This window comes from Dermacentor silvarum, chromosome 4, assembly GCF_013339745.2.
Source record: "Dermacentor silvarum isolate Dsil-2018 chromosome 4, BIME_Dsil_1.4, whole genome shotgun sequence".
Classification (NCBI taxonomy): domain Eukaryota; kingdom Metazoa; phylum Arthropoda; class Arachnida; order Ixodida; family Ixodidae; genus Dermacentor; species Dermacentor silvarum.
This window is the reverse complement of record NC_051157.2, coordinates 41,406,158-41,429,831: the sequence shown is the minus strand read 5'-3', so window position 1 is coordinate 41,429,831 and position 23,674 is coordinate 41,406,158. Positions and strand designations below refer to the sequence as shown.

At 43.1% G+C, this 23,674-nt stretch overlaps 2 protein-coding genes across 4 annotated transcripts in view; one reads left to right on the top strand and one right to left on the bottom strand.

The window, feature by feature from the left end:
* LOC119449841 (protein fuzzy homolog) overlaps positions 1-6,045 on the top strand; it is a 34,371-nt gene extending 28,326 nt beyond the window's left edge. The window contains exons 8-10 of the mRNA XM_037713110.2: positions 1,108-1,304; positions 2,946-3,072; positions 3,916-6,045. Of these exons, the coding sequence (XP_037569038.1) occupies positions 1,108-1,304; positions 2,946-3,072; positions 3,916-3,973 (382 nt within the window). The 3' untranslated portion in view covers positions 3,974-6,045. The remainder of the gene's footprint in view (positions 1-1,107; positions 1,305-2,945; positions 3,073-3,915) is intronic.
* Positions 5,694-23,674, bottom strand: part of LOC119449839 (Hermansky-Pudlak syndrome 5 protein-like) — a 39,955-nt gene continuing 21,974 nt past the window's right edge. For all 3 annotated transcript variants that reach the window (XM_037713106.2, XM_037713107.2, XM_049665474.1), the window contains exons 14-22: positions 22,220-23,563; positions 20,868-21,029; positions 18,823-18,936; positions 17,754-17,861; positions 17,037-17,149; positions 14,042-14,330; positions 12,575-12,716; positions 11,744-11,876; positions 5,694-10,818 (exon numbers count right to left, since the gene is read on the bottom strand). In XM_037713106.2, coding sequence (XP_037569034.1) covers positions 10,736-10,818; positions 11,744-11,876; positions 12,575-12,716; positions 14,042-14,330; positions 17,037-17,149; positions 17,754-17,861; positions 18,823-18,936; positions 20,868-21,029; positions 22,220-23,563 — 2,488 coding nt within the window. In that variant the 3' untranslated portion in view covers positions 5,694-10,735. The remainder of the gene's footprint in view (positions 10,819-11,743; positions 11,877-12,574; positions 12,717-14,041; positions 14,331-17,036; positions 17,150-17,753; positions 17,862-18,822; positions 18,937-20,867; positions 21,030-22,219; positions 23,564-23,674) is intronic.

Sequence of the window (23,674 nt, the reverse complement as noted above, 5' to 3'; positions counted from 1 at the left end):
TGAAAGCGATCTGTGACCTGGAAAAAGTGCGCGCCCGCACGGGCCTCATCTTCAAGGGGATCTGCGATGTGCACAAAGTGCACCTAGTGCCGGTAGCTTCGTATATGCGCTGTGCTTTCGACGTTTATTTCGTGTTGAAGCGAGAGACGGCACGAAGGTCAATTCGCTCGCTGCTGCTGCCGTGCCTCCTCACTCCAGCGTTTTGACAGTGAACTTCCGCGGTCATCGGGCGATGTGTTCATGTTACCTGTGCACGCGTGACACCGTACTTGTTAATTTTCTTAGTAAGCGAATGCTTCCAAGTTTATACGGCCGATAAAACTACTATCCTTAGTTCGTATAGTTGGCCACTAATTTGCTATCGCAATCGATGCTCCGTCTTTCGGGCGAAACTTCGACATTTTTTAAAGTGGAAAGCTTTATTTGGCTCTTTTCTCTGTTTTCGTGGTCGGTGGTCGGCGATCGGTCTTTCACAATTTACTGCTGGCGTTAGGCGATGAGCCGAACGCCAGTAGTAAATTTATCGCATTAAAGAACCTTCGACGCGAACGTAGTTCTCGCAGTCTTTCGAGTTCTAAATAAGACGTTTCCAACGGGAAAATATTTTGTCAAATTTCATTAAACAACCAGGGCTATTCCAGAGGTTGTGAATATAGGTATAATGAGCGACAGTGCGAAGGTACAGAATAAATCTCCGCTCCTTTGAAGACATGCCTTCGTTTAACATCGTCTAGAGTTGTGCATGTAAGCGTATATAGCTGCGCCAGAGCTTTAGGGCGTCCGAAGATTTATATGCTGTGGCGGAGCGCTCGGGAACGTTTGCCTTCCTCCTCTCCCGCCGCCCTCTCCTCCTGTGGCGTCTGCACGACAGGGCATCGCTCCGGATGTCCTGGTTAACGGTTCTGTTCTCTATCGAATTACGCAAGGAAACAACAAGCGCCACCTAAATGTCCTCACTGCAACAAATACGCGCCTTCAAGCTCACAATTCCGTTAGTAAAGCGAATAGCTTTCTAGAAGCGTTCAGTTAATTTGCTACGTACAGTGACAATCGTTGTCAATGGTTTCTGCACAATGTTTTTAACCTCAATTTCTCTGCTCGTTACAGGTTCCTTCTGGTAAACATAAAGAAGCAGCGGAGCTTGACGAGCGTGCACCCCGTGGAGGACGAGATCGGCCGCACGAGGGACGGCAAGTGCGTCAGCCTGCGCAAGCGCCAGGAGATGCTGCGTGCGCTGTACAAGCTCGTCAGCTCCACTTACTTCACGACGACGGACGACGCTCAGGGGGCGGCCCCAAATGCAGGTGCGCACTGTGGCTTATCGTTGTGCTGGATTCATACCACTGAAGGTTATAATTGAAGTACAGCCCAGCCATCTAAGTCCCATGACTGCGGTGTCGTACTCGAGAATCTGGGCAGATGCGCCAGCCAGTTACGTTCACTTATTCCCGTGACATCATGGCGGAGGCAAACCTCTTTCAACATCGGCATTCTTCTGCAACTATGTTTCGAAGCGTGGAGGGCAAGTGCGGTGTGGTTTCGTGGGCGGAGCTTGCACTGAATTCTTAGGTCCCAAAATTAGCTGAAGCTCAGTTCATTTGCGGAACTGCTACACATTATAAGTGAAACTGCTTCCGCACCACCCTTTTCCGTCCTCTCCTCGAATCTTTTGGTACCTTTCCCCTGCAGAGTATGTTGGTGTTCATGTGCGCGCCGGTCTCTCAGACGGTCTCTCACAGGCGAGCACACAAGCTCCTTAATTCGTGCTTGTGAAAAATGGGGCGTTGTGATTCGGCGTTCTTTGACGGGCTACGACTGCGTGCTTGAGCATGGAACACTACAATTAAATAAAAGTTAGGCAATGTAGATATTTGGCACTGCTGCATGGAATCCAGGGAATCGATTGAGCACATTTAATTACAGTGTAATGGCAATGCAGGCACAAATTTACAGGAAACATTGGGATTTAAAAGCAGTCAAGAGGAGATTATAGTATGTAAAAGGTAGAGGTAAGAAGAGGAGGAGATCGATTGATAAGTCTGGCAGAACAAACAATAGGATGAAAGGACATTTAAGGCCGATATCTTTCCCGTACCGTTTGCTGCAACAATACAAAGGGTAAGCCTTAAAGTTCATAGTACAGGATAAAACAATGTTTGTTTCCAGACGGAAGCCTTGTTCACTGAACAATGCGACGCAACACAGTAAGCTCAAGTTTACAACTGTCTCCTCAGGCATCTTGTGTAGGGAGATGAAAGATTACCAATAGTCGTTCTGATTGAGCCTTTTTGTAAGCTAGGCAAAGAAGCATTAAAGATGAAGGCCTGGGGGTGTGTAGAAATAAACAGCATAACAGTAACAGTTTCTATGCTGACAATGTCAGTGTTGGCTCTATTAAAATTATTTGGGAACACATTTTCATGAGGCATACAGCTAGCATGATTGAAATTTTGATGCATTAATTATTTTTTAAAAACACCGAAAAATGCACATTTGTGTACTTAATTCTAAATTCAGACTGAAGTGGATATTGCATTATTAAATTGAAGGTGATGACTAATGGCTGTTCCAAGGGCTTAGAAGACAGAAGGGGAGATAATGGTGTGATTAGCATACTGGTAGCAAAATTTGTGGAACATACTGCAGTAGTGAATAAAAAGCCCACTGTCTCATAAAACATACATGCACATTCGATTTGCAAGGGCAATGTGCATTTCATAGCCATCTCAGAGAACCATTAAATTTCAGGCTACATGTTGCTACAGCAAGGAAACTAAGGAAACTTAGCCTTTTCATGGCCAGTCATGTTTCATAAATCATTGCAGCCAAGTGTGTTGTGTACTTAAACATTGCTTTTGTATGGTATGAATGTACTGGGGTTATGATAAGCTCTTAGTTCCTGATACTGAGCTGTATATTAAGTCATGAAAAAATTTTCTTTGCAGGCAGTTCAAGTCACCAGGCCACAGAAGTGTACATGTGTACAGAAACGCATAAGAACTATGCCCTTCGAAATAATGATTATCAGCTGTACATTTTGTTCTCATCATCTATACCAACATTTGCCATGCGGTAAGCTTCACAGACATTTTATTATATTTTTGAGCACTTTGCACCCATAGTGCATACTTTCTGTCAAGATGCCGTTTTTGATGTACGAGCTCAGCAGCTACACAGTTGCCTAATAACCTGCATGCTCAAAGAAACATGTCGTGCTGGCAATGATAGCCTAGGGAGAATTTTCAGGTGTCAAGAAGGGTAAGAAAAAGGAAGACAACACTACACATGGCATAGCATTACCTACGATGCTCAATTATTGGCCAATTCCCTTTATTGGGTATGCACCATAGCCATTGAGGTTATGGTGCATACCCAATAAGGCATCCTGCTACACCATAAACATTGAAGGCCATATGTTCGCATGGCGGCAGCAGTGGTGTTCCTACACATTAACAGATACGTTGAGAGAACCATCAGAAAGTTTGCCATTAACAGCCAAATCCGAACGCCGTTAATATACATGCTGTAGTGAAGAACAGGGATGATGCAGTGGGGCATCCTTACCAGCGCTGTCTAGTATGTCAGGCTCTCCAGCGCATCGCTCGGACTATGCCGCTCGTGCCCGCAGTTCCCTGAGCTGATCCAACGGTCGGTTCTAACGCTTGCGTGCAATAAACGCCTTTACAATGCTTTTTTTTATTACTTGTTCTTTCTAATGAGAGGCACTGGTCTAGTTTCACAGAACACCAGATGAGCAAGGTTGTGAAAATGGCTTTGTTCAAAAAAAGCTGCCTCAGTGTCGCATGTGTTTATATATAGCAGACAGTGACTGCCCGTACAGCACATACTCATTAAGTGTGCTCTTTCATGTTCACTGATGCACGCTGCTTTCTTTCATCTTTTTTTATTTTCCAGATCTGTCAGCCACAAAACGCTCAAGGCCCTCACAACCAACAAAGTCTGTGTTCTCTGACAGTGCAGCCGTCGCCTGGCAAGACAACCTTAATCTAGTCTGTGATATTTACCGAAGGAAATCCTGTAAAGTGCCCTGCATTTTGATTACCTCATGTAGAGATAATATATTTGCGCAGGACTACTGCGCCAAGGTTGTGACGATGCTTCTGTATAGCTTATCTATGATGTTCTTGAGAGCTTGGATGCCTTCGGCAAGAGGAGAGGAAAGTGATTGTTAATTGTGATATGACAGCTTGCCTTTCAAGGAATTTCCTTATGCTTGAGTGAAATGATGCGGATATTGGCTGCAACACATTTGATTTGCATTTTTTTTTCGTGATAAATGTGCCTCACAGTAAAACGTCACTGCGAGCTTATGCCACTGTAAAGCTTTGCCTGTAAGCTAGGTCAACCTTACCTCTACCTTTTTTTAAAATATGGTATGCCCCCATATGAAAGAAAGAAATTGCTTATTATTCAATAGTATCAGGAAAATAGTGACCTTTTATCGAAGAACTGCTAACCATTGCTCTTAATTTAGAATTAAAATGCCACAGTTTAACTAAGGTATAGCACATACCAAAGACATGACATTATAGTGTAATTTACTCTTACGACTAATGAATTTTCCAGGCTGACAGATAAGAAAATAAGAATAGGATTTTCATGTAGAAAGTGTGCTGTTCATTGCAGGAATTACTTTTCTCCCCATCATTAAAGACCCCCCCTTTACAGTGGCGAGTTTTACCACTTGTTCTAGCATTGTAACGAACTACTAGCATGTCTGGTGGCCCAAACCTCCAGTTGCCACATAATGCGCCTCATGATTTATGTTGTGAAAAAGCACGGGGCGCACACTGCTCTTTGATTGGTAGAAATGCGGCATGCGCTGCGCTGGGATTGCTGGCAAGTTTTCGCTCACGCTCAATGCCGTTGGCTCATTGCGTAACGGGGCCCTTAAAGCTATCGCTTTAATGCATTTACGATAGAGCCTTTGCTTTTAATATAAATGGAGATGGATCAGCCATAAACAAGTGCTTTTCACTTAGGAAAAGCATGTACCAATGTACTTATAAGAGCAAATAAGGCAGTAATGGTTAGCTTACAGCAGAGAGTACGTACAACTTAAGATAGAGTTGCATGTAAAAAAGAACTCAGATGTAACTAGTAAAAATTACCCTGCTCTTAGAGAAGTTACTAGTCACAGCGACAGCAAAAGCTTTTTCAACATCTTTGAATGCATGCCATTGTATGGTATCAATTACAGTCGGCTCGTATTAATTCAAACTCCTCGGTACCACGGATATTTGTTTGAGTGATCTGTTGTATGATACAAAACAGAATTAGGGATCATTATATGCACTAAGGTGGCTGAACGGTCACTGCCAGGTTTCATAGAATGCACAAGCACATTTGGAATGTCAGAGATGTGAATGCACAGCCAAGTTGGTGGCAATGCTTAGCGGCACCCTCCAGCATCAAACAAGGGCACATCTTTGACCATTCTGTCCTTGGAATATCTCATCACCAGTTGCTTCTGGCTGCACTACTCTTGCCTGGAAAGGATTAGCCGAAAGCCTTGTTTAAGTGAACCGGTTTCAGAATGCATTGAACCTTGCCAACCAATACCTTGAGACTTGTCTGGATTAACCGAAGTTCTGAATTACCAGAGTTTGAATTATGACGAGTTGACTTCATGAAAAGGCACCAGTACTCTGTGAAAAAGAAACGGTTATTGATGTTATGTACATACTAATTTATTTCTGTGACAAGAATGCAAGCGTCGAAAGATGGGATGATGTAATGTAAAAAGCAATCGTTCGCAATCACACTTTTTCACTGCACATTGCTTCGATGATGAGCTTGACACAAGGACTTTATGTTCATCAGTGTGCAACACTTCAAGAAAGGAGAAGAAGAAAAAAAAAGAAACGAAGAATGCAAGAGTGCACGGGTAGCCAACATACAATGCCAAGAGAGAGAACAAGTTTAACATTGTACATAAACAAGCAGATGCGAGTGGATGGAATCTGATGTGTGTGTGCATTTTCTAGTCGGCATGAATAAACAGGAGCTTCTATGTTTTTTTTTATACAGAACTACATCTGGGTGTCATCATTGTCTTTTATGTGTGGCTCCACTCATCAGCAGATGGGACAGACAATTTCTTTCAACACACCAGCAATCACGGGAAAAACCCACGCATTCATTGGGGACATTCCAGCAAGATGACTTTTGTGCACTTTAGCAAACACCTGTCAAAGTAGCACCTAAGTCGATGGCCGAGAACCATCAAGGCTCAAAAAGGGACTAGAGAAAGCAACGAACAATGTGGCACAGAGGGAAAAAATAACAATAATGCTGCTATCCTCACCTACAGTAAACATGTATCCACAAACAGGCTTAACTCAAAGGGCTTCCTTGATTTCGTTGAGCGCAAGACAGCGCCAGCTGTTGACTGAAGTAAACAGTGCACTTCGATAATGCTCCTTGTCGATTCTTGCGATTAGGAGTTCCTAGAGAAAAGCATCTTGACGCAGTGCCTCCTCTAGTTAGCTACGCGTGGCTACAAAAATTCACCTTCGAAAATGCCAAGGAATGTTACTGGAGCATAGTAAGCAATTCACTTGATGGGTCCAACTGTCCTTTGCCTTCAGAAGTAAAGGTAAAATGCTGACTGAAGTAATGTTCAAGAATGTAAGGGTAAGTCTACTTGATTGTAGGTGCAGCAATGCGTGTGCATGCATGAAAGGACATTTCTACTAGTCATGTAAATGGTAACAACATATAACACACATCCACAATGCGCTAAAACAGTTGGGGCATGCCATAAACTTACAATTTTGAAGGCTGTAATCTTGACTACACTGTGCAAGATCCACAGTGGATAGAATAAAAAAGAAGACATGCCTTGGCACACAGCATGGTACGGTGATAACCTGGTACATCCAGTCAAATTGTCTCGGCAAAAGTAAAGCAGTGTGCGGAGCTTTTCCTCATGACTGTAGTCTTGCTTAGCCTTAAGGCTATTGTATGAAACATAATTCCATCCCCTTCTGACCACCCTTCACTCTTTTTGTTGGTGCAGACAGTATTGAAAATGTGCTTTTAATATAACTCCTGGAAGTGAATACTGAATGTTGCATAAATAAGGGAGACGGGTATGAAGAGCTCTTCTGGTGAAATTCCATCTGCGCAAGATTTTGTGCAGATGTAGCATTCCACAGAGTATTTCATTTGATACTACATTTGGATGCTCTACTCACTGACTTTTTCACCCATCCAAGAATAAATTGCAGCTACACGTCATATATCAGAAGAAAGCAACTGCTTCAGCAGCACCATCCATCAGTATTAGAGTGAAAAACTATTTCACACTAGACAGACTGTGAGGCTCCCGCTGTCCCATTACGAAGAAAATCTACACTTTACGTCTGACATTGCCGAAGACAACATGTACCTCCAGTTTAATGATTAGTCAAGTCTATAACGTGCCAAAGAAACACAGGAGCTGTGAGGGATGCCACAGAGGTGAGCTTCAGATTAGTTTCGACAACCCAGGGTTTATTACTGGGCACTGATTTCTTGGTAAAGGGCACAAATGTTTTCGCATTCCATCCCACATCGAAATGTAGCTGCAATGGCCAGGAATAGAACGCACGATCGTGTGCTCAGAGAGAGAGATACAGTTGGTTCTGAAAAAAGTAGGCAAGTACTGCACCAAGTCAAGCATGGTGCTATTCAACAAAATGCATGGCAAAGTGCTAGTACTAAGTGAAATTCAAGTGCAGATGAGTCGGCGGTTAAGCAGAAGAGTCCTTTATACCTATCTCCATCATGTAAGCAACGTCATACTAGAGCGAAGTTCTTTAGATACACACAAAATGCACAAATCATATGTACATAATAAAATGCTTTGGTATGCCAACATGCAGCGCCATTCATAATTGAATGCTGCAAGCAAAGTCATCCTTAAACAAGCTCAAAGCGACTCCCCAAATAAGAGGTAACACTTTCGCTGATATTTATGTTCTGGAACACAAACCGACCAGAAAATAAGGACTACAGTGACTTATTGAGTCCATTCATATACTTATCAGGTTAAAGGTCTATTAATTATTGGACTCTCTAGCTAGGCTCTAGCATGCTCTTTATTGCGCGACTAGAAAATAAGTCTCTTGTTCGTCATTCTTTCTGTTTCATTGCTAAAAAGTCACCTCATCAAAAACTCCGAAAAAGGAAGTGTAATGAATGATTTCCAACCACATGTACAGTAGAACCTCATTATAAAGAACACTGCTACAGCGAGTTATTGGATGGAATAAAGCAAATATAAAATATGAATGGCCATGGTTTGTTTCAACAGGAATTGTATATTATGATGAAGCCCAAGAGCACAAGACCTGATTTGGTTTTGATCATGGCAAAGCAAACTTTCAGCTTAAAGCTGTACTGCCTGCAAAGGCAATGTGCTTATCAACTGCATAAGCAGTGCATGAATGCAGTTGAAAATTATGCTGCACTTTCTTTTTGCACTTCAGTGAGATCTGTGTACGATCTGACACAAAAGTGTAAGGGCCATCACTCTCATTGAAGAAGCATGCCAGCTTGTGCAAGGTGAAGCTAGTCATCTGCCTCTGTTGGCAGCAAGAGTAAAGCCTAACCTTCCAGTAGGCAAATGTCACCCAACACAATACCTTTTGCCAGTTTTCACTTGTCAGCATGAACAGGTCGCACGACTCGCCACTTAAGCACAGGAGCTGGTGGCAATGACAGCGGGGGGCCTTTACACTTTAGCAACAGACCGTGAATTACGGACTCATAATGGAGTCAGCAATTCACAGAAGAATTTTTTTTTTTCTGTTTTAGTATAATTTCTGTGCACCTTAGGTGATCTTCGTATGGGCGTTCTTGTAGACCCAATCTCTCTAATTTCCATGCGTACATTCATTGGCATATATGGGATATACTGGAGATACTTCTTCCTATAATGCTGATTTATTATAATGAGGTTTCACTGTACATTAAGCACATGATTCAGGAAACTGATGGTGCTGATCCAATGAACACCAGATGACATGCAGCTAATAAAACTAATAAAAAGTATGGTCAAGAGTATCTTTTACAGTCAAGGTCTACAAGTATGTATAATAGATAAACAAAAATAACACATATGCGAGATCGTAAAACAGCACCTAATGAGCAGGAAATATTTCAGCTCGCATATTTGCACGCACAAGTTTGTTTCTTTGGACAAGCAAGCTCGCAGGTCAGGTTAATTCGGCTAAAAGAACCAGTTCAAAGCGCTCGACAGAGTGTAGATATGATATACACCCCAGATAAATATATACTCTCAATTAAAAATAACTTAATGAAAGGAACTGAATGGTTACCACTATCTCTTGAGCCTTGCAACGGGTGCAAGAAAATTTCAATAAAATAGCACTCCCAAAATATTAAGATCAGAGACACAATACTGTTACTTTTAAGAGATCAAAAATGGTTTCACTGCATGTCATGGTAAAAAACAAGCTGCTTTGAAGGGGAAGGGGGAGTCGTGCATAAAGTGGCAACCGTGTGGAATGTGTGTTCAAGACGTAATTTTCATGTACGTGTGTTTATTTCACACTGCACAGTGTCCAGACCAAGATGGCAGCCAAAATGTGATCCCAAGTGAAGTAGACACAAAGACCACATTTTGGCCATGATTTCAGCAAGAAGATTGCATGTTATAAAAAATAATAATAAAATAAGAGAGAGAGCAGCACACTACCTGACATCAATGGGCTCCATGGCTTTTCTTTCTTCTTTACATCCCCCGCCCCTTCCCCAAGGCGCTGAGTCGTGCTCCCTAAAGGGGCGCAGAAAATAGCGCCTCTTCTTCTTCACAACCACAATTTCTCTCTCTCCATGGCTTAATTACTGCAACAAGCAGTTATAGGCCTCAGCCTCATCATTAGTAAAATTACCTAATGGCTGTTTTTAAAAAATGGCTGCAACATATCTGCGATATTTGTAACATGCATTTTCACTCTATCCTCCACAGAAAGCACAATTTCGTAAGACCGCAGTGTCATTTTCAGAAAACAAGTGGTCAAGGGTAAATTTTCGGCAGCAACATGATTACGCCACTGCCTAAAATTTTCACCAGAAGCGAAGTAGAATACACTTGGTTACTGCTATGTTAGCTCTGTGTTTGTCTGATTGAGCTCTGCGTCACCAGGTGGCTGCACCGTGCAGGCCGTTCACGTTTCTGTTTCCGCGCATCTGGTAAGACATCTTGCGTTTATCCGAATACCGGACACGCTAAAGCACTCTAATTACAGGCGTTTCATGTTCTCCAGGTCATCAAATAAAAATAGCAAATACATTCCACGTGGTTGCCACTTATATACCAGTGCATTATTACCTGAACCATCCATTCACCAAGCTGTAAAGCAAGCAACGTCTAGGTTCTCGCAGGGTCACGGTCTCTCACTACCAAGTGGTTTGAACTGGCTAACAGGTAACTTGCAAAATGCTGATGGCGGCGCAACCTGGCACGTTGCAGCCTGAGGACAACGCAGCGGACTTTCAAGGGCTAGCACACAACATGGCACTGAGTACCGCTATTGCCACTTGTCTGGACGATGCACACACATACACAGCAAGCAAGAAATCCAGACGACAAACACTTCCTTCTGATGAGGCGCGACCTGGCAGGAGTTAAAGGCGCTGTTGAGTTGGCCGCATGGCAAGCAGCAATTGTTGACTCAAGTGTGCCGTAACATCACAAACGCTATCATCGCTTCCAGATATGCTCCTCCTTGCAGACTACGCAAAAGTCTCCTGGACTAGGAAGACAGCTCTCATGGAAGCAGTGACCTGCAATTGTGGGCGCAAATAATTGTTACGAGTTTGGTAAACTTAAAAATCATTAGAAACATCAGGTTGCAGATTAATTTTTATTGAGGGTATTAAAAAAGGCACGCTGTGGTCTACAAAGTTTTATTTTTGTTAATATAGTGTGTTATCACATTTATAGTGTCTCCACTCAAACAACTTTGTAGTGAAAGCCTTCTACTATACCAATCGTTTCAAAATGTGGAAAGCACAGTGTCAGGCTTTTAACAAAGCTTTTGCTATATTTAATCAACCGAACAGCATGAAGTGACTTGATATATAGCATCTTCAAAGGGACCCAAAGAAAAAAGTCTGGACTCCTATGTGACTCCTGAAGAGCACTGAACTTGGCAATTTTCCTAGATATTCTTTTCTTGCACAAAAGTACCCACATGAGCAAAGATAGTGCCAAATACATTATCTCTCATTGGCGTCAGTGCTGTGACATCAACGCGAAATTCAATAAGAGAGGTTTGACCGCCAATTGCTCTGATAACGAGCTGCCTATTTCCGCTCAAAATATGCATGCACTCCCAAAAGGGGGTAATCTGGAAGTCTAGCTTGATTTAGCACCTCCCTTTATAGGAGGTGCCTTTAGAGGCAAGTCTGAAGAATAATTAAATTTTCATAACTAACGGGGGTGAAATTAGTCAGGTTTTAATGAGCCTCTTTGCATTTGGCCCCAAAAAGAATTGCAGCCAGAAATAAAGTCCGTAACCTCATGTTTGTCAGAAGAATGACACAGCTACTAAGCCACCGTGTTAGGTGGCCTGAATAGTGTTGGTGTGGCCTTTCTAAAACAATATACAGTAATAATTGTCATCATGGGTCCGCAGTCTATTACATGGTCAAGTCAACACTGTTCGAAGTACACTGTTTGCTCTAGAGAGAATAAAAATATGCTCACCACAGTGGCACATAACGACGGCATGCGCGCTAACAGTAGTTCCTAGAGGCAGCCCACAAAGAAGACAATTTGAGAGAAGAGGAATGTTGCCCCCCCAGTGGCTTTCAGGCTCCTCCACAAATGATCCTTGCAGCTGCAAAGTGAAGAGAAAAAAAAAGAAAGAATGACGGCTTCATTCCAGTCACAAAGTTGCCTCCGTGTCTGAAAATCCAATTAGCAACTTCAGCCTGCAAACCTTTTATATCACGATAGTTAGATTGTTAGTTAGATTGACTACTAGTTAGATTTTCTTCTTCTTGCATTTCAGTGCAACACAGAATTTGTCTGTGCCATAGTTGAGAGCACAAGATTAATTCAGACCACCTAAACCACAGAAAACGATTGCCTCCCCATTTCAACTTTCTTTGGAAACAGCTGCAACAGACAGGAATTGGCGACAACGCTAAGCTCAGCTGCAAACACTGACTCACTGTGGCAGACACATTATAATACTATGATAAATGTTCTAAACCACTGTTCCCCAACAAAAACAAGCTAGTACTAGCACTGTTCAGCACACCTATAAGGTGACTAGCGCTGGGCCGGTATTTTGTAGCGATGCCCTTCCGATGCTAATGCCTTTTCGCGCTTGGTCAGTGGTCAGAACGACAGTCCGCTCACGTTATCAACGGGATCAGCCGGCCGTGAGCGGTGGATGATAAGACTAGATAAGAATAAGGCATAAGGCATATACCGATCCTGCTATGTTCACCCACAAGAAGGGCTGTGGTAACCGGGTATACAGGGAAGCCAAAAGTTGCATGCTGGGAAGTCAAGTTGTGAAGTGTTTACCTGCACGTCCGTCAGGTCATCGTGGCCAGCCAGACCCTGCTTCTCCCTGTCGAGGACATCTGCAACCTGAGGTGGTAGTGTGACAGGCCTCCGTGACCAGACATAGCTCTCCAGGCGAGACAACATGCGGTGGCTCAGGGCACTGTGCAGAAAGAAGGCGTACTTCTCTAACTCAAGGATTCTCAACCTTTTCAGTCTCAGAGAAGCTAAAGTGCTAAAAAAGAACAACAAAGCACTTGCTCTTCACAGCCTAAGCGTACAACAGAAGGTAGAGCTGCATCGCCATTAAACAAAGATCTGCTCAGAGAGATTACTACATAAATTGAGACAGCATATGTGTTAGTGACAAGAAGCAATTCCAAATTAAGGATGATGAAGACTAAAAAATTCTTTGTGCTAAGAAGAAAAGGAGAGAGGGAAAAAAAAAAAGAACTACCTTGGCTTAGGCTGTACAAAGGTGTTTAAAGATGCCAGACGAACTCTGATATCAATGTGGGCAGTGCAAGGTTTATGGATATCACAGAAGTAGGCCAAACAACTGCTTTTCATATGGCAATCCTTTCAGGCCTATCCAGTCATGTGAGTGCTTAAGGCATTAAGGGTTGGTTGATTGGCTGATTGATTCAACACAACAAAGTAACATCTGCACTATAAGAATTACCATGCAGAGAGCTTCAGTTTAGTTCTGACCACCATGGGTTCTTTAATGTGCACCTAAATCAACGTACTATATACAAGTAATATGGCAGCACACTTCAATACAAGGACGTAACACAGTGAACAAACACGAGCACTGTGTTTGTTCAATGTGTTACGTCCTTGCATCGAAGTGCGCTGCCATATTACATCATGATTAACCAACTAGCCTTCCAGTATGTCATATAGAAGTGTTTCTGCGTTCAGCTCTTATCAGAATGTGGGCATCATAGCTGGATATCGAACCCACAAGCTCCATATGAACCCACAAGCTCATTCTTGGCGCTCTTTGGCCATACTTGGCCCTTGCGCCAGTAAACACTATAGTACATCATCATCATCATCAGCATATGAACGCCATCCCCTCAGAGCCACTATGGCATGCAGGGGTGGGTATTCAGGTATTCATTGATTGACTGATCGATTTGATAATATTGAAAAAGTTTGCAACTTATGCTGCTGGCTTTTACACATGCAGTGATGATGGCTCTGCCGACAATGCATAGAATGCACACAGACTGAACAAATGGTGCCTGACATTGCTGTGCCTCTCTGTACAGTGCTATTAATGAATTAATTTATTTACTTATTCATTCATTTATTCAGGAACCTACATCGGGCGTTATCGCAGAGGGGTCGAAACGATAACAAGAATGAGAACATTTAAACAAACAGGCTCAGTTGCCACTTGCACATTCAACTAAAGCATACACATTGTAAGGATGAGGATCAACTACAGCTATTTTCAGTTGAAAAGAAGAACCAACTCACGCCTGTTGCTGTTCAATGAGTGTTAGAAGCACACTGGCAAGGTAGAAGCCCTGGCCCAAGGAGTTGCGAGGCAGATTCAGCTCGTGGAGGACCGCGGCTGCCTGCTCGAAACCCAGAGAGGCCAGCATGCGTTGTGCTACGCTTTGCACCGTCAGGGGCATCTGGCTCTCCGCCGACTTCTGCGGCTTCCCGCATGACAAGCACGTGACCACAACAACCCTCTCGGTGCGGTGACGCCCGACCAGCTCCATCGCCAACTTCCATTCCTGGGGGGACTCTGGAACAAACCCTGGAAGGCACCACAGTGGTCCGAGAAAATACACCTGTGAGATCCTAGTGATTCTAAACGATGCCAACATAGTTAAGCGTAGTGCAGAATTCAGGTAAAAGGTGGCCCTGATGGGGATACACAAGCTCAGGCTATATCAGTAAGCTACAGTGCTGAAACTTTTACACCATTAGCACCTAAGCTGCTACAGTAGATAGAACAAAGCCAAAATTCACATTTCAATTTCCTTCCTTCCTTTAACGCAAAGCATTCTTTGCCTCATTCTAGGCCCTTTACGGTAGGTAGGTAGGTGGGTTCCTGTCTAGCCTTGTTTTAATAAAATGCCAAAATTAATGTGTGACTGATGGTAGAATTGAACCACTGCCATCGAGCACAGGAGCCCAGTGCTCCAACCATTAGGCCACAATCGCGCGCATCTTTCTCTCGTTCCAAAGCCAGCCAGCTCTTTAAAACACTTGGTCCATGAGTCCCGTGCCACTTTCTCGTCTTTTCCTCGTGACAGCTTGTGCTTTGGGGCGCTGTGTTAAACTGCACAGTTTTCGGGAATGGCCTTCTTTCCCAAATACTTTCCTCATAGCAGGTAATGCTACATAGAAACTTTGCGACATTGTACCGTCCTTATGATCGACTCAGGTTAATCACGTTTTAAGATTTCTTCGACAGAGTACAAATGCCATCATCGTTTAACATAGACCACATGACACAGACATGGTACAAACGATTGTATAATGCTTAGTAGCAGATTCGGGCCCTAAAATTTGAGTCTCTTGCTTATGCTCGTTAAATATTTATGCAGAACCCAACAATCACCATGTATAAATTAGCGTCAAATGGCACAGTAGAAATCATGCCATTGCCGTAATACAATTATTGCCAATGTGGTCGCCATCTTGCTACTGTCATCACACACACGTATTCTCGCATCACACACATTACTTGATATAGTACATAGATACGTTGGTCCACCTGGTAACAGCTTTGCAGAACCGCAAACAACGCATGATAGCATTGTGGACTCAATGAATATCTGCAAAGTGCTTCGCATAATATTGGTTCCCACAGTGTGTGGGATCTACACAATTCTTTTACTTCTCACACCACAGCACCATTAAAATCACTGATCACAGTTCTCATGTCTCATAGGTACTTTCACAAATTTTTGTATTTTGTGTGCAAGAACAGTGCACAGGTACAATTGCTACTATGCTGAGATTTCCCCAATTTTTGAATAGAATGCAATTCATCTTTGTGAAAAAAACTAGGCGAAGTTTATAGCGAAATCAAAGTTAATCAATTTTTTGGCAGTATGAAGGATTATTATAGCAGCAGACTTTCCTTTTTAAGATGAACTTGAAGACAATGTGAAAATCTGTCCTATTAGAAATTTGGTTTAAAGTTAAGTGCACTGAATTTACAGAGATTATTAAACTAAGGCCCCCAGATTGTTCAGCTTATCTGAGAGTTCAGTTTAATGCAGTTTGCCTTGAAAGGAGTCTAATGATAATCTTTATAGAAAATACAAAGTTATCGCTTCATTCACGCAGATGCTATACTTATTATTTTGTGTGTGTTATTTATTAAAGAGCTTTAGATTAGGGTACCTAAGTGTTGGAGTCCCCTGGTACGTTTGGGGTCGCATACCCGAGCAGAAAAGCATTATAGGCTTGTGTTCCCAAATGCAAGGCACAAACGCTTGCAGCATTGTCAACATGTAGTTACGGTTGCATTTGCATTTCTTAAAATATAAAATAAACCATGAAATGCCAAATAAAAGAAATACCTTATCATAAAAGATATTTAATTTACATGCCAAAGGTCTCTGTCAAGCTGTAGCCAAGCTGAAGCAATCCAAAAAGCTAGCATTTGGTATGGTACGTTCGCTGCGAACATCCAATGTGACTGGCTTCCACTGTGATCTGAGGTTCGTCGTCCTCACTTCCCACAGGATGACGTCAACATCCCCGGTGAATAATGGCGCCGCCATGTTTCAGTTTCTATTTCAGTTTATTATCATTAGTTATTTCAGTACCTACTGTTGTTCCTTTGAAGGCTTCTCTTGGCTAGAATCGACTCAGTTTGTTTCTCGGAAGTTCCTGTCCTGGCACAAGTAATGAGACGTCTTTGGAGCAGCAATGTTTATTTCGAGCCAGCTGCCCCAAAGAGCCAAGCACATTGGATTCTGTGCATGCAGAGTTCCACCAACCCTACTTGCGCACTCAAGCAGCTTGCATTTCCTAATCTAAAACTCTCTGTTAACTTATTTTATAAAGTCATCTATAGACAAAGACAGACACACTTTTTGAAGCGGAGGTTATTCATTTAGGAAATATATTTAAAAAGGATAGGTCTTCATTGCAGCCTATTTTAGCAGATTACACTACAGACTGCAATTCAAGGTGCCAGAACATAATAGAAATAATCAAAATTTATTTGATAATACATATAAACTAAAGAATATTATGCAGCCCTTATGTGATCATTTAGAGGAAAAGTATCCTGCAAGAAACAAACACTGCTATCCATTCCAGCCAACTTGCCAAGGGGAATCACAAGTTCATCTCTTACATGAAGTTATTCGCATGGTCATATTAAGCTCTTTACGAAATGTTTAGCAAACACTGAGAACTGACAGAATGCAACAATAGTTAACACTGATTGAAAGCACAAGTGAAAGACTAATATATGAAAAGTAGTGAGAAAACTTACCTAGAAAATGGTCTGGCATAAGCAGCTCAGCATCGCCCAGCTGTATCACATTCACAAGGTGCTCCGTCCGATGGCCCAAGTGCTTCAGTGCACAGAGGTAGCCAGGCCAAAACCTAACACAAGAGAAAATCCGATATCAGCTGTTACAAGAACAAACCACAAGGTCTTGTCTGATTGCAGGCACCTTACTAGACCGTTGTGTGTGTCTGCACACATTTTAGTGAACCTGTGATCACATTATCATCACATCATGACATTGTTTTTGATCTGCGTGAACCTTGTTACACCACTGCGCCTGTGAACCAACCTGGAAAGTCGACTTCCAACTACAACCATTGCACACCACTAACTACTACTACTACTACTACTACTACTACTACAATAGCCGAACTTCTATATAACGAACATGGATATAACAAATTATCAGATGTACTGAAGTAAATGTAAATTTTTTTTCTCGCCGATATCAGTCTGTAATGATTATATGCATATAAAGAATATCGGACTTTCGTGTCAGATGTGACTTCATTATACATAATGACCTTTCACTGCAATACTACTACTACTGCTACTACTACTACATACTACAGCTATGACCACCATCACCTCATTTCAAGTCAGGAAAAATCCTGTAATGGTTTATAGCTGCCACTGTTAATTGCAGCTGTGAAGTTAAAAACCAAGGGAAGTGAAACAATAATGTACTATATTGCTTACGCATATGTCCGACAAAGCTCCAAGCTTTTCTGGGATATCCAGTCCTTGTTGCACAACACGGCTTTTAAGTGCTCATACATGGGCCAGTTAGTTTTGTGTGAGTTGTAGCTGAAATAGAAAAAAGAATGCCACATGAAACATCTAATAATGGGCTTAAAAATTTTAAGTTCGCTCGTGTCGCACAAAATCCCCATTACCTGTTCTGTCAGTGCTGCCTCGAAATGACAGGGCTTCAGCCAGCAACAACCTAACCAAGCCTTCTAAGTTGACAATGTCCTAGGGTGGTGTGAAACCACACTTCTTGAATTAAGTTAGTTGATTTTCTAGTGCTTTGATGGCATACCAAAACTCACTGGAGCCCGACACCACTGCGAGTGCTTGCAATTTAGCCGATGACAATTCCCTTTTGTTTTCTTTGAAATTTATTTTAAGTTCAATATAATGAAGCACTGGCAGCTGCCAAGAATTCTTAACTGAACAAAGTCAACAAGAAAGGAAATGTTGCATTATGTCAAACTATAGCTTCCTGTATTTTTACAATGCCTGCCCAGTCACTATGCAGTGCATGGAAGCCAGTGGCCCACTGCAGCAGCGTCATATTCCCTGACATTTTATACCTTTTAAAAGCATAAGCAACTTTCACAATGTGCTGCTGTCACTCCTTTGCTTCCACACAACATGAAATGTAAGAAAGTTGATATGACCCTTACCATTCTCCATAAACTGTGACCGAACACTGGGAAAGTGGCACCCCCTAAGCTCTTGTTTTTAGTGTCACTGAGTAGGCACATAAAAAAACTAACAGAAGCCGAGTGTAATTGCCTTGATGCTTCCATTTCAAAGCGATTGCTCGTTTAGGTACATGCACAGTCAGTAGCGCAAACTAGATGCCATGGAGACAGCAAAACAGGCAGAATGAAGCTTCAGACTTAAATGAGCGCAGGCAGCATTTAGTGAGTACAGTAGTTCTCTGTCTCCTACATGTCCTGATGAACAAGACACTTATCGAACATAACCGCTTTCAGTAGAGGATTGGGGAAGTGTATGCCCATGGATGCTTTTCTCTCACCTTGGAGCTCCGCAGGAACACTTGAGGCACTCATTATTTACAGATTGCAAGCACTGCGTTACCCACTCCCACCGAACCTCCTCATTCTCAAGGTACTTGCGAAATGGCGAGAGCCTGAAAAGATACCCATATTCACACATAAAACATAAAACCAAGAATGTCCCCCTCCGACAGCAACAATGTCACCATTTTCTTTAAAACCATACTATCAATTCCATGCATACCTCTCCCAAGATGTTTCCAAGCCATTGAGCATTCGTTGCAAAAATCATGCATCAATAAAAAATCATGCTATTCAATTACACCTATACAACTTCACCTGAAGGCAACAAAATGTAAATAAAGACACAATAGAATTTCAATAACAACCTTTGTCAGGGATGCATTGAGGATGTGTAACAGGGCCCGAGTTGAATTTGCAGCACTCCTAAGCTCTGGAGCGCGTTGTTATGATCAGAATGGAATTCAACCTCGCAAGTGAGGGAAATGTTCCAGCTCACTTTCCCGTGTCGCGGTAATTTCCCTCATCATCAAGAAAGCGTCACGCCTATGGACCCTGCCACATCCTGAGCTGGCATGGGTAACCAGCAGGCTACGAAGGGGAGGAGGCCACCGACTTTACAACTTGACAAGGGCACACAATACTGTGCTGAACACGCAGGCACTGGCAAATACATGGGCACAACCTCAGCAAACTTCGGATCACTTCTCCGAAGTGATTTCGGACCTTCTCGGTGGGGACCTCTTCACCGATTGTAACGGCTGTACGCGAGGGGCTATTTAAGGCTGCCCTGGCCCACGTGTTAGGCAGAACCACTCAAAAATCGGATAGAGTCACAAACGTACCAATGAAGTGAATACATTCGTTCTATTTCTCATCATCAAGATGTCCGTCTTCGTCGTCGTCTCCTAATTCTTGCGGTGACGACTGACTTCACCCGGTCGAGATCATATCAACTTGAACTAGCCTGCCCATTGTTTATGGCTTTGGAATGCCAGTGAGGCTCCACAGCTCAGATGAAAAATTATTTAGGTTATACATGTACACTCAATCCAGAGCGATTAAAAAGAGGCCGGGCCTTGGTGACCATTCACAGGTGTAATACCGTGCCATCCTTGCTAGCAGGGTTGATTCGTACATTCTAACCTTTATCCCACTTTGTCTTGTGTAGGGTCGGAAAACAGACTTGGGTCTGTTTGATGTTCCTGCTTATCCTCTCCTGGCTTTCTCTATTGTATGTCAAAGGTTTAAAGGGATATAGTGGCTGTTTAAAAAAGTGCAGCCAGTTCCACGAAGTGAAATCTGTCGAAACAGCGGAGCTGTGGTCGCGCTGTTTCTGCGATTGTCGCGTATGTTTCTCTTAATGCGAAGGCCCTGTGTCGCAGAAAATCCGGCGTCGGCATTGGGGCGTTGCCCGGCCAAGAAAATGATCCTGAACCACGCCGATCACGCAGGCCCTCCATGTAGCGCAGAGGTGCTGGTGAACTAACAGAATTTCTCAAAGTAAAATGCATCAGAAAAATCGTAAAGTATGACGTAACCACAACCTACAGACGTGATAGCGTCGGATTGTAATTTGAATATACGAGAAAATATCATTCTCTTACGCGGAAACTCAAACACAAGCCCCTTTTCCAGCATTTCTACCACTCATACAGCGGAGCGCCGCGGTTTCCTCCTTGCGAAAATCCCATCCAGATGGCGCTCGCTCGACTAAGAACAGCTCAGCTGTTAAAAAAATTTTAGCCCGCTGCAACTGCTGCTGCTGGGGTGAGCATAAAGCCTTGTGTCGTTTCTACAGTGCCTTGTACTGGCCTGATTTAATAGTGCACAGCCTCTCAGAAGCCTCAGGCTGCCTTTATCAGTTAAAATCAGGTCAACACCAGCAAATTTGCCACTGCCACAAGGCTTCACTACACACGGGCAACCACAATAGTGGTGGGCAATACACCTCTTTTTGAATCAGGCGATGGCTTTGCCTTTTTGTGCAATGCAAACACAAGCAAGAGCATGGACGAAGCACGGTTGACAAATGTGTGCTTACATCTGTGGCAAGGTGAAACAGCTTAGAGCACCCTGCATGGCTCCGAGGAAAAGGGATTCCACTTTGCACAGCTGGGTGAAGTAGAGGATATCTCTTGCTGACAGACAGCTGGCTTTCTTGGTAAACGTGTCCTCCACTTTCTCCTGTGCCACTTCGTGCAGTCTGCAGGAGAACACCAGTGTCCATTAAAAGCACTAAAATTTGCTGGCTAGGTTGATCGGTTATCTTAGAATGACAGAAAGCTAAGCGAGTTGACAGAGATTCGCCATATGAAAGAGCAGGCGTAAAATAATATGGAAAGAAGAGGAACAAAAATGCCAACGCAAGTGCCAATCAAGCGAAATGTCGCACTTGTGGAAAAAGAAGGAAAACACATCAAACTATCTGTACATGCCCTAGCAAAGGCAGCGCCCAGAAATCACACAGACACATGTGTTCACTCCGAGATATATTGGTTGAGGCACAACGACTCTTCTTTACGAAGGATAATCAAAAGCTGGCTTACACACATGCTACCAAAATTACTAATATATGACCTGCCTCGATCTTAAGACGCACTTCTTCATTCCTCTGTCTTCACTATCTTCAAATTTGAGAATGCAGTTTCATTTGCAATAGTGAAACAAAAGCTTTGACGACATTCCACTGGTAAACCCCTCCCCCCCAACACACGTACTACTCATTTCCTCTCCGATTGAGGAAGCAACCTGTCTGCATTACATAAAAGTGCTCACAACTAAAGGGCCTTCTATAAACAGTTTTGTTAGTAGGTCTTGTTACGTCTGGCAGATCTTTTTTTACTGAACTGCTCTTTCGTTCTCTGAACTGATTCCTTACATTAATCAGCATCAAAGTGAGGACAAAAACACCATTGACACTGAACTAGTCTTGCAACTCGGGTTACCGAACTTTAACTCTGCATTCAGTTTTTGGCATGACATCACTTGACAATTACAGAACGCTGGTAACATTTACTGCTTCTGAGATGCAACCACAGCAAATTGACTAGTATAATAATGTATTTAGCATGATCCCCATTTTTTATACAAATAGCAATAAATTGCTCGTGATGCTCCTACAAATCCTTACTGAGTTGGTTAAAGGGTCCAGATAGCCAAAACTTTTGAAAGCCACTGAAGCACACCTTTTCATGAACAGTTCAAAGGCCAGTGCAGAGTCCAACACTGAGCTATGAGATGTGTCACTGAAATAAAGGAACTGAGGTGCAAGTCTTTAAGTCCTGCAAATTACACTTCACTAAACTAAAAGCACTACAGAATAAAATAATTGCTGAAAAAAATTATTTCAAACAGCATTCTGTTTTCAAAGTGCTACATCTCCATGTAACTTACAGCACAAGGTAGGCTAGAAGCAGCCATGGTTGATTGGCCAAGTTTTCCACCTGATGCGCAATGATGACCAGATGTTCGGGACCACTTTGATTCCGATGTCGAGCCTTCAACTCTTGAAGCACACCCAACACCACAGTGCTCCATGTCTCAAAACATGGGTTCTCCGTGAGCTGCACAACGTCCCACACAACTTCAAGATCGAGGAAGTGAAAGTAATACCGAATGAAGAGTGCGGTTTTGGCATCGTTTACATGGTTTTTGAACAACTCTGTCTTTTCCTTACTCTGTGCAATCATTGGCATCCAGGAAACCGATGTGGCTTCGCTTTGAGAACCCTGACTAGGTGACAGATCACTGTAAACTGACAAGTTTCTTTGGCCTGTGAAACCCTCTCCTGCAACACTTTGGCATGAATTCGCTGCTTCGTGCAATGCAAAACCATTCATACTGACGGCACCTGAACACTCATCTCTAGAAACACTAGAGCCTTCTGTTGGCACTGCTGCATCTTCATGCACGCTGACACTTCCATTCTCTCGAAGAGGAGACTCACTGGGCGAAGCACCTGAAACAGTGGCAACACCCGGCTCCTGATTTGCACTCTCAGTTCCGTCACCATTTGTTTCTTGCCTGTGCTGACTGAGAGACATCTTCCTCACAGACGATGCACATGGCTGCTGCCCCGATTCTTCGGGTCGAAAGTCCAAGTTGATCGAGAGGCCTCCGCAAGATGAAGACATGCTCTGGAACATGGCCGATTCGCTGCAGGAGTCGACGGTTGGCATCTCGGAGAGGTGAAACCCGTACTTCTCAGACACCGAGGACCGCATTGAAAGACTGAGGTCACAGTGCGTCGAAGTGTCCTCGCTCCCGAGCGAATTTGTACTACTGTGCTTGGAGAGCTTCATGTCCGTGGCAGCAGAGCTGCCATTATACATTGACGATGTAAGCTTCTCATGACTTTCAACTTCGGACACCTTTGTCGCAACTCTTTCCACACTGCCCAGTGTTCGGGTTTGAAAGCACAGCATCGCAAGCTCTCGAGCTTTCTCTGCCACTTCGGAGGGGAGGCGAAACGGATCGCTAGTGAAGATGGATTTGATAAGGTTCAGTTGTGCGGTGATTCTCGTCTCACCCTGAGAGCTGGGAGAAGAGAATGTTTCATCGGGAGACTTCTGTACACTATCACAGTGGCTTATAACAGCAGGAAGCTTTGCTGTCTCCGTAGATGCTATCTGGTTGACTATAGAAATCTGAGTGGAATGTAGAGCATCAAGCCATTCTTCGAGGACCATGACAAGGCTGGGGCCATGGTAGAATATGCCTGGGTCATTGGCATTTGAGCTGGAAAAGAAAAATGTTTACAGTCAAGCCCAACACTATAAGGTGAATGCTGAAAACACTGACAAGTGCAGTAAACATTATTTGTCATAAATTCAGGATCCAAATTAAGCA